Raw genomic sequence first — 10211 nt, 5'->3', positions numbered from 1 at the left:
AAAAAAAAAAAAAAAAGAAGGGAAAGCGTATTTTACCAGACATTATGGTAACTTATAAAATAACAACAATTTAAATGTTAAATAAAAAGAATTTAACAAACTACCAGCAGAAAGAGGCCAGAGCCAATGTCATATCAGCATTTAGACTGTGATAAAGGTGTGCTCAGAGGGGAAAAGATAGGCTGTATTGTGAGTGAGTTTGGAACAGGTGGTGAGCCACAAGGAAGCAGATTAGATCACAGCCCCACAGCATTCGCAAACTAAACTGTGGCTCTGTTACACAAATCATTACTATTTACATGTAAAGAGTAAAAACCCAAGAACATGATTTACAGGCAAGTGAATATTTATCAGCTTTTGCAGTGGGGAGGGCATTTCTGTGCATCCACACAGTGCCAGAATCCAAAGAGGAATGCAGTGATTGATTTGGCCACAAACTGGTGTGTTAAAAGCAACACCACACACAAAATGAAAACGCTGCAAGACAAACTGCTGAAAATGTTGGCAACATTGTTTGCCTCAAGAGGTTTGTGGCAGTGTTTGCCAAAATCCAAAATGGGTTACTGTTCTTAATATGTAAAGAGCTCTTGTCCATAAATAAAAGGATGAGACCCCAAGAGGAAAGTAGATGACATGAACAGACATTTTGGAAGAGAAAAAAAATTCAAATAGCTAATACACATATGGAAAAAAATACTGAACCTCATTAATGATCAAAGAAATGTAAATTAAAGCAGCAGTGGTATACTGTATTTTGCTGGACAGATTTTTTTTTCCCCCAAGATAATGCCCAACATTGGCAGAGATGCAAGGAAACAGATGCGTTGCCATTGGATTCATAAACTGGTGGGCCACTTTGTAGAGCGATGTGGCAAAATGTATCAAAAGTCATAAAAGAAGGTATCAGCTTCTAGAAATTTATCTGAGGATGTTTGACAGGCATCAAGATGCATATACAGCATTGCTTATAATAGTGGAAAACTGGAATCAAGCTGAAAAATACGAGCAACAACGTGGGATCAGTGAACATCAGGTCAATTCATGCAGTACCAGGCAGCTATGAAAACTTCTACGCAAGGAACACTTTGTGACATGGGAAAATGTTCATGAAATGTTTTTGCTAGAAATGAACAAATTACCAAATAGTATGTACAGTGTGATTCCCCTCCCCCACAAGTCCCAGCCCCCAGGAAAAAAGGTATCTGCACTTGCTGCTTGGAAGGAGATATACCAGAATGTTGACAGTGGCTTGTTTGGGTCTGAGGTATTATCAGTGACTCTTATTATTATTTCACCTTTTCAGTGTTTTCCACATAGTGTACAATGATTGTATATTACTCTCCCAATTGGATTTAAAGAGTTAGTAAAGGCCAGGCACAGTGGCTCACGCCAGTAATCCCAGCACTTTGGGAGGCTGCAGCAGGAGGATTGCCCGAGCCCAGGAGTTCAAGACCAGCCTGGGCAACGTAGCAAGGTTCTCTCTCTATAAATAAATAGTAAAAATAAACCTCTAAACCAGTTCCCTAGCTGTACCACGAGGAGGCTGATGTCTGAGGAATTTCAATCCTGTAACAGGTTAGCCGCAGACCTGAATCATCATCCAGGGTTTGTTTTTAAGAAAAGTGGGGTGTTCCTGCAGAGATATGGGGCAGAAAATAAAAACAAAAGTGGGGTTTTGTATTCACCCTGGTCCCAGGAATCCCGTATTTCAGAAACTCTCTTTAGGAAATTGTCCAAAATGTGGAAAGCACTAGATGTGCAAAGATGATCGTCGAGGTATTATTTATGATTTATTTATGATAATGAACACTGTTAGCAGTTGAAATGTTCGTTCGCGGGCATAGTTAAGTGGCTGTGTACATTCTCTTGGTGGGACACTGCGCAGCCATTCATAATGGGGACAATGAGGAGCCGTGCAGATATGAAGAGTTGCTTGTGGTCGCTATTGTGTGGTGGAAAAAATCAAGATGTAAAATATGTATGTTATGATTATAATCACCAACATAAGATTCGGAAGGGAATATAATAATATATTACAAAATAGTTTTTAAAGAAGGATGAGGTAGCGATGATAAACATTTAGTTTTTGTTTTGTCTTAAAAGCTCTAGTCTTTCTGTAAAGCTATTATATTCCTTTTAAAATAATTCCCCCAAAATCTAAAAATAAAAACAGATGAGCACCTCTCTGAATCTTCTGTCTAGGGCTGGATTCTGGACGGCATCCCTGAGACGCGTGAGCAGGCTCTGAGGATCCAGACCCTTGGGATTGCCCCCAGACACGTCAGTGAGTAGCTCCCCAGGGCCCCTCCCCACTGCCAGAGCCGCTGCCCCTAGGGGCGGCCAGTGAGCCAGTGAGCACTCCGCTCATGCTGCCTGCGCCCAGCCTCAGCCCAGGCGCTGTCCAAGACCCAGCAAGGAAGAGGAGGGCAGCACAGTTGAATTTTTCACGGAGCTAAATGTATTCAGGGCGGGTTCTCAAGAAAAGCGGGGTTTTGCTTTCAGCCTGGTAATTCCTTGTCCCAGGAATCTCGTATCTCAGAAACTCTCTTTAGGAAATCAACTAGAATGCTATACGAGTGTTCGGTGCATGCAGGGATGCCCATCACGGCATTGTCTGTGACAAGGAAAATTGTTAACAGGCAAAATTTTCAGTCATGGACCGTGCTCTGTCCTGATATTATGTTCTTTGTGTTTGGGTGCAAGAAGACCTTTCTCTTAGGAATTCACAGGAATGGGAGATGGTTATTGTTTTAATGTCATTATACAGAAAGAAAAAGAAACCTAAAGCAAGTATTGGTCCATGGTATTCCAATGTGTGGTACCCACTGCCTGACATGCCTGCTTTTGCTCCTTTTCTTCCCTGCCCAGTCATGCTGAGTGCTCCAGACACGGTCCTGATCGAGAGAAACTTGGGGAAGAGAATCGATCCTCAAACTGGAGGTATGGCTGTAGCCACCCCCACCCCGTGCCACGGGCTTTCAGAGACCATGGTGATGACAGGCTGCCTGCTATTTCCTGAGCACGCATTCTGCTCTGGGCACCCACAGAGGGACATGAGGGAGGCTACCACAGGCTGGGCTCTGAGCTGGAAGACACCGGCAAGGATACATTCTGGTAGATGAGGAAAGGGAGGCCCATTTAGGTTAAAGGAGGAGACCTTGTGACAGAACCAGAGTAGAGTGTGAGGGGTCATGCCAGGGACCTGGGCTTGGAGCCTACACAGGAGCCAGGGGATGTGTCTGCATCTCCCTAGGACAAATTATGTGCCCCCAGCCCGGATACCCCTCATTCTTTGGTATGTGTACAGAAGAGAGAGGCATGAGCATTACCTGGGAGAACTGGCAGGTGCTGCAGGGAACAGGGCCCTTGAACTGGGCCTTGAAGACCAGACAGTTGAGCAAGGGGCTGGTGGGAGCATGGGGAAGGCGGGGCTGCCCTTGATCGTCCAGTGCTCAGGCTGTGGCAGCAGATACACCTGGGTCTGTGGATCCCTGGCTCTGCTCCTTTCTGGCTGTAGACATGGGTTACCTGAGACTCAGTTTTCTCATCTGTACTTGGGGATGAAAATCCCAAATTCTAATGTGTGACAGGATGACTGTGAGGATGAAATGAGAGTCTGCAGGTAAGTGCCTGTCAGAGTGCCTGGCACAGAGTAAGTACCCAGAAGTTCCCAGCGGCCCTTGCCCTGGGACCTGTGCTCATATTGTAACAAGAACAGTAGTTAAGAGCAGGCTCGAAGCAGCTGGAAGTGCTGGTGTTGGGCATCGGTGACCTGCCGCAGTCAGCCACACCCCAGGAATTTGTTGACCCTGGCCTCCAGGACAGAAGCACCCCAGCCAGGCACAGCAGCGCCCACAGGGCCCCTATGTGGGTATTTCTAACTGTGTACCTCCCTCCGTGCAGAGATTTATCACACCACCTTTGACTGGCCACCCGAATCTGAAATTCAGAACCGTCTGATGGTGCCAGAGGGCATCTCAGAGCTGGAGACGGCTCAGAAACTGCTGGAGTATCACAGGAACATCGTCAGGATCATCCCCTCCTACCCCAAGATCCTCAAGGTCATCAGTGCTGACCAGCCGTGTGTGGACGTCTTCTACCAAGGTAAACACAAACTGGCAGCGCCACCCGGGACAGGCAGCTTAGGGCAGGGTTCACTGTGCCCTTTACCGCTTTGTCCCTTACTCTGATAGTGGCCAGTGTCTGGGACATGCCTGGGAGTCATGACCTGGGTTCCCTGCCCAGAAACGCATGTGTGCAGAGCCCCTGGGGGTGCCCCACTTGGACACCCTGGGCTAGCATCCCACACTGACGTGGGCACATCTCTGGCCACAGCAGATTTGGTGGTGATGGGGTTGGGAGGAGGAGAGGTGAGGGACGGGGTGGGAGGGACGTGGTAGCAAGAAGTTTGAGCCTGACCTTGAAAGGAGAAGAAACAAAAAATATATAAACATGAAGACAAAAACAAAACCACCACCACCACACACGACAAAACACACACACACACACACACACACACACACACAACACAACTCAGGCGGTATGCTTCATTTAGGATGGAAATGCGTGGCCCCATGCCCGGTACTGCATTGCTGTCCGCAGCCACGGCCAGTGTTCACAGCTGCGCGGGAGCAACTGCAGGCAGCCTGTGTGAGGCTGGGCCACGTGTCCCAATCTCAGCCCTGACACAGGTCATCTGTGCAGTCTCCGGCAATTCTCCTAACTCCTCAGAGCCCTGGTTTTGGTCCTAAAATAGGACCAAAACGCATGCCCTCCTCCCAGGTAAGGATTAAATGGGATTCTCCAAATCATGTGTCTACAGCCACAAGCCCAGTGCTGGCACAGGGAAAGGGCTCAGTAAACATCAGACACCCTAGCTCCTATCGCTGTTCAACACCCTGTCCAAATAGGCGAGGGCAAGGCAGAATAACTCTATTCCCAAACAGCTGTATTATCGTGTTTAAAAGTCTTGCTGAGCTACAGTCATCTCAAAATCTAGTTATTCCCTTCCGTGCAGTGTCAGGTAAATGAAGCGTTTATGATGCAGGGGGCATCACAGATATTTAAGACGCTTGACAGTTTACAAAGTCCTTTTTTCATATATTCTCTCAAATCTCTCCAAGAAAAGTTCTATTCTGCTGGGGAGGTGGTTTCGAGCGCCCTCAAGCCCATCCCTGCCGACTCTCCCAGCACCCTCTCCTGCCAGCAGACTCGGTGCATAAACCTCACTGCTACACTGAGCCCGGAAATGCAACGCTCACCGGCGTGGACTGAACAGTCTCGCCCTCTGAAGGGGGCAATCAGCCAACGGGTGGGTTGGGAGAAGTAGAAAATGATGCTACTTAAAGAAGAAATGCCAGGCTTATGATGGCTCATAGTTTCCCAGTGATTTCGCATCTCGGAAGGGTGTTTAGTAGCAAACACTGCACTCTTAAGATAAACAACCACAACGTTCGTCTTATGCCACGATTCTGAATTTACACATTAATTACTTCCAAATTACTTAATTAAATTTAAAAGTTCATATGATCGTTCATAAAGAATTCATGCCTGGAATTGTAAATAAAAATGTGAGTGTCTGAATATTAATTATTATTAATTAATAATGCAGAGAGATAAATTGAAAATTGGAATACAGAATTCTCTCTGTGTGCTTTTTTAATCTCTCTGCAGTGCATCCAGCAACCACATATTTTAAAAAAGGAATAATTAGATGTTGAGGCTGTCTGGGGGATCATTACTTCTAATTAACTTAGTTATTTACTGTAAATTAAGCATCATTTGTAAGCAGGCTGCTTTGCCTGTAGTATTTGTGCTTTTCAGATGCACAGGATTATGGAAGGTCTGAGAAGAAAGAGAGCCTCGCCCGAGTAGCTTCCTTTGGGCTTCTCTCAGTGGAGGAATGGTTACCCATGGCAGGAGGTTTGGGAGAGTTGCCCCACCTCTGCCACGTCTCAGCCTGATGGGCTCATCTGTAAAATGGGACATGAGTAACACAACCCTCATGGGATTGCTGGGTCAAACCAACGAGATGATGCCTTTAGAGTGTTTGTCATAGCAATTAGTACATGCCACTGATGCTGATCACAACCTGGAAGACGGTCCAGTTTAACTCATCTGTGCCTTTGAAAAAGAGGGGACTGTAGCATCTCTAATGGCCCTTCCAATTTAAAAGTCCTGCAAAGATTTCAGAATTCAGGATTTTCACCATGCACATATCCCAGCGGTTCACAATCCAGGGCAGTTTTTCTCCTGCTGCACCCCCGGGGACATTGGCAATGTCTGAAAAGGCTCTTTGGTGGTCATACCTTGCAGTTGTGCTACTGGCACCTAGCGGGTAAGGGTCAGGGATGCTTCTCAACATCACGCAGTGCCCAGGACAGCCCCACAACAAAGAATCATCTGGCCCCAAATGGTGGTAGTGCTGACGATGAGGGACCTGCCTGGTTCTTGGATGGCACGTTCCTGAAGGAGGCGCGATGGCCTGGCCCCTCACCCAGCACAGAATCCACTGCAAGGCACATTGGCAAAGGCAGACTGGCGGAAAGGTGTAACGGGGCACCTGTGGCTGACTTTGCACAGAACAGACTGGGGTCTTGGCAGGAGGGGGAAGGTCTCCCTGGGGAAGGAGACGCATTTTAAAGGCTGGCTTGGGGGCTGGCACAGGTTGGTGCCTCATCTTTGGGCGTCTCCCCTGGTTCAGGTGCCCGAAATGCTGCCCTTTATAGCCTCATCAGCCTTTTCTCACAGCTCCCTGCATCTGAGCTCTGGCGGGAGGTGACCTGGTTTGATGTTCAGTAGCTTTTCCGGGTGGCTTCTTGGCATCCAGTGCCCCCTGTGGTGCAGGTGGCCTCATTGTGGGAGACACTCACCCCATGTCTTCACTTCTTTGTTCACCAAATGCCAGGGGCACACCACAGGCCAGGGCCATGCAGCTACATTCGTCCACCCCTGTGACCTATTTGATTGCTGCCTCTTTGGAGACTCACAGCGATGTTGGTGTCACCAGAGTGCAGCTGTACAAATTACTCTCCACCAATTCGAGTCTTTCAGAAGTCCCTGGGCACTGAGCCCCCATGTGGCTGGATGTGTTTATCAAAGCCTGTGTCTGACATTCAAGTGCACCTAGCAGAAAGCCAGCATGCACTTCTAGGAGACCAGCCTAGTCCTGGGCTTCCAGTTAGGAGGCTCAGCCTGATTCAGTGTGAAAAGTCACCAGCCCTATAGAGTGCTGTCACATCCTGGGACCAGCCTCCCAACTGCAACTCAGCCAGCCCTAGTTCAACCTGGGAAGATGTGCAGAACCCGGCACCGTGTTTGGAGGAGTTCCAGGGCAGCGCTCAGCGGGTGGCTTCTGTGCACTTCGCTGCTTGCTCCCTGCCTTGGTGCCCAGGCCTGCCATGTACTTATTTTCCCTGCCTCTTCACCTTTGGCTGCTGGGCAGATGTACAGAGGGCTTCCATGGTGCTGTGAAAGAGAAGAGTTACTGCGATTAAAAGAGCCAAAGCAGAGGGCTGCCAGCTGCTTCCCCGTTCTTTAGGACCTGGGTTGATTATCTTCATATCCTCTCTTTCCAGCTCTGACCTATGTCCAAAGCAACCATCGTACTAATGCCCCGTTCACCCCGAGGGTGCTGCTGCTCGGGCCCGTGGGCAGTGGGAAAAGTCTGCAGGCTGCCCTCCTGGCCCAGAAATACAGGCTTGTCAACGGTGAGTGCCCCAGGCGCGGCCCAGCCTTGCCCTGCTTCCTGCTCCCCCTCCCCAGCTCCCTCATTTTACGAGGGGGTAGTGTGCAGGGAGAAGGGTCAGTGTCACTTCTCTTTCTGGCTCTTCGTTCTTAACAATTTCCTATTAGTCCATCTTTGCAGGAATAGATTTTTTTCCTCCCAAAGAATAGTACCATAAAAACATTAACCACTAAAAACACGGCCACAGCCCAAAGAGACAGAACATTTTTCAGTCATCATTTTTTATATCCTTTGGAGCGGAGGGTTTGTCTGTGCTGTGCACCAGCGGTGGCTCCCATCTCACCCCTGCCATCTCCCCTGAAGCCTGGGCGCCTGCATAATGGGAATGTGCTGGTTATTTATTTTCTCCAGTCTCACTTGGCTCCCCCAATCCAGGTCAGTGTGTTTACAGGCAAACAATTTCTGAACCAGAGGAAGACTTCTCACTCTGCACAGTTTCAATAAATATTTTACCAGGAGGAGAGAAAATATTGAAATCAGCTCTCCAGGTCTTTCCCGGGGTGGTCCCAGGTGGTCTTGGATGCCAGCTTGTGTTCAGGAGGATAAAGTGATAGGAAGGAGGAAGAACCTGTAGCAGAGACACACTGCTGGGTTGAAGGGAGTTAAAAGCGCTGCCCCCATGCACACCATGCTCCACAAGCCTAAATAGCCTCTACTGGATTTACTATGGAATCATGAGACCTGTACCCCAAATATGTAAATATGCACACATCCTCCCAAACTATACATATATACCATATGATTACATAGCGAGAATACAAATATATATATATATACACATACACACAAATATGCCTACAAATACATGTACATTTTTGTGCATTTGTATGTATATTTGTATATACATACAAACATGTGCATATACCACCCCAGAAGGATCAAGTTTTGAATAAAAATGCTTTTCAATGAGGCCTCCTCCAACTTATAATTCCAAAGCCACTGAGACTAGCAAGGAACCCATGACAAAAGTCATACCCCTAAAATGAAGATAGAGAGCTGAGCAATTAATCTGCAAGTTTGATTACTGTGGAAAATTAACCAGGACATTTAGAATAAAAAATGCTTTTCCTCAAGTCAATTTTTAAAAATAAATTATTGCAATAATTCCTTCTCCTTTGGATTATTCCTCGTAAGAGAATTGTAAGACGAAATTTCCAGCAGTGTTAGGGAAGGGTTCTTTGTTACGATGATCAGCAGTCTACCTGTGGCTGCCCCGCTTGCTTACATGAGTGTGTGCACACGTCATTAAGGGAAGGGACAGAGGGAACGTGGAGGGGCACTCTCAGCGGAGGGAGGGTCTGCAAACACAACAGCAGTAGCCTCATAAAGAGCATGGCTTTATGGAAATCATTGTTTCAGTGCTCTATTTTATGATGCAGACACTCTCATTCAAGGAAAGTTTTTTTTTTTTTAATTTAAATTGCGTTCAGCACAAAAATCATGAAGAGATGAAATTACCTGCCTAGATTTTCAAAAAAGTGTAATAGAAAAAGGTCATCATGTTTTTTGCTTGTTACCAAAGAGCCATGATGGGGCTCTTCTGGATAATTAAGAATTTGGAGACTACCTCAGAATGTTCACATTTCTCAAAGGTGTTCTTGATAAATACAAGACGTCATGAGATTTAAGTAAACCCGTTTAAGGCACCTAAGGCAGGAAGCGGTAGCCTTGAGGTCTCTGCAAACGTCTGTCTGAACCCAGGGCTCCGGGCACTGTCTGATCCTCTGCGGTCATCTGCTGGCCTGGTTCTGATCTTCACATCTGTGAATCTCTTACACCTCCAAACCAGTGAAAACAGACAAACAGCCCCACACTCGCTCCCACAAAGTTCATCAGAAGACCCCTCTTACAATGGTGGGAGTATATACAGGCACGCCTTTCTGAAAGGTGAAAGCCACGATTGGTTAAAGCGCTAACTGCACAAACCTGTGACCCTGGGATTTAACTCCTGGGATTTATTCTGCCCCAGCACCCAGATATGCAGCGAGAGATGTGGCAGAAGCAGAGTGAGAAACAGAGGCAAACCTCTGACTCTGTTAATAGCAGGTTTGTGAAGTAAGCTGTGATAAACCCGTGTAATAGATTCTGAGGCAGCTATTAAAAATAAACCTGTAAAGTTATTTGATGTTGGTGATATATGGCTAAATAAGGGAGGGGCAGAAAACAGTTTGCTCAGCAGTGTCCAGGGGGTAACCTCATTTTTGTTTAAAAAAGCACGTTAGTCTATGCTCAGAAAAAAAAACCCGAAGAAACATCCATACACCAAACTGCGTATCTCAGCAGAGCTGTGTACAGTTCAGATTTTTGTTTACAGTGAGCACGAATCCTGCCTTCCTGCCTTCTTTCCTTCCTCCCTTCCTCCCTCCCTCCCTCCCTCCTTCCTTCCCGTTTCCCTCTCTCCCTTCCTTTCTTTTTTTTCCTTCCTTCCTTCCTTCCTTCCTTCCTTCCTTCCTTCCTTCCTTCC

General features: G+C 47.0%; 1 protein-coding gene across 1 annotated transcript in view; it reads left to right on the top strand.

The window, feature by feature from the left end:
- AK8 (adenylate kinase 8) overlaps positions 1 to 10211 on the top strand; it is a 154641-nt gene that overhangs the window by 45933 nt on the left and 98497 nt on the right. Inside the window, exons 5-8 of the mRNA XM_037734581.1 lie at positions 2203 to 2284; positions 2869 to 2940; positions 3904 to 4104; positions 7578 to 7709. Coding sequence (XP_037590509.1) covers positions 2203 to 2284; positions 2869 to 2940; positions 3904 to 4104; positions 7578 to 7709 — 487 coding nt within the window. The remainder of the gene's footprint in view (positions 1 to 2202; positions 2285 to 2868; positions 2941 to 3903; positions 4105 to 7577; positions 7710 to 10211) is intronic.

This window comes from Cebus imitator, unplaced genomic scaffold (genome assembly GCF_001604975.1).
Source record: "Cebus imitator isolate Cc_AM_T3 unplaced genomic scaffold, Cebus_imitator-1.0 Scaffold638, whole genome shotgun sequence".
In the NCBI taxonomy this organism is placed as follows: domain Eukaryota; kingdom Metazoa; phylum Chordata; class Mammalia; order Primates; family Cebidae; genus Cebus; species Cebus imitator.
This window is presented reverse-complemented; position numbering and strand designations above follow the sequence as displayed.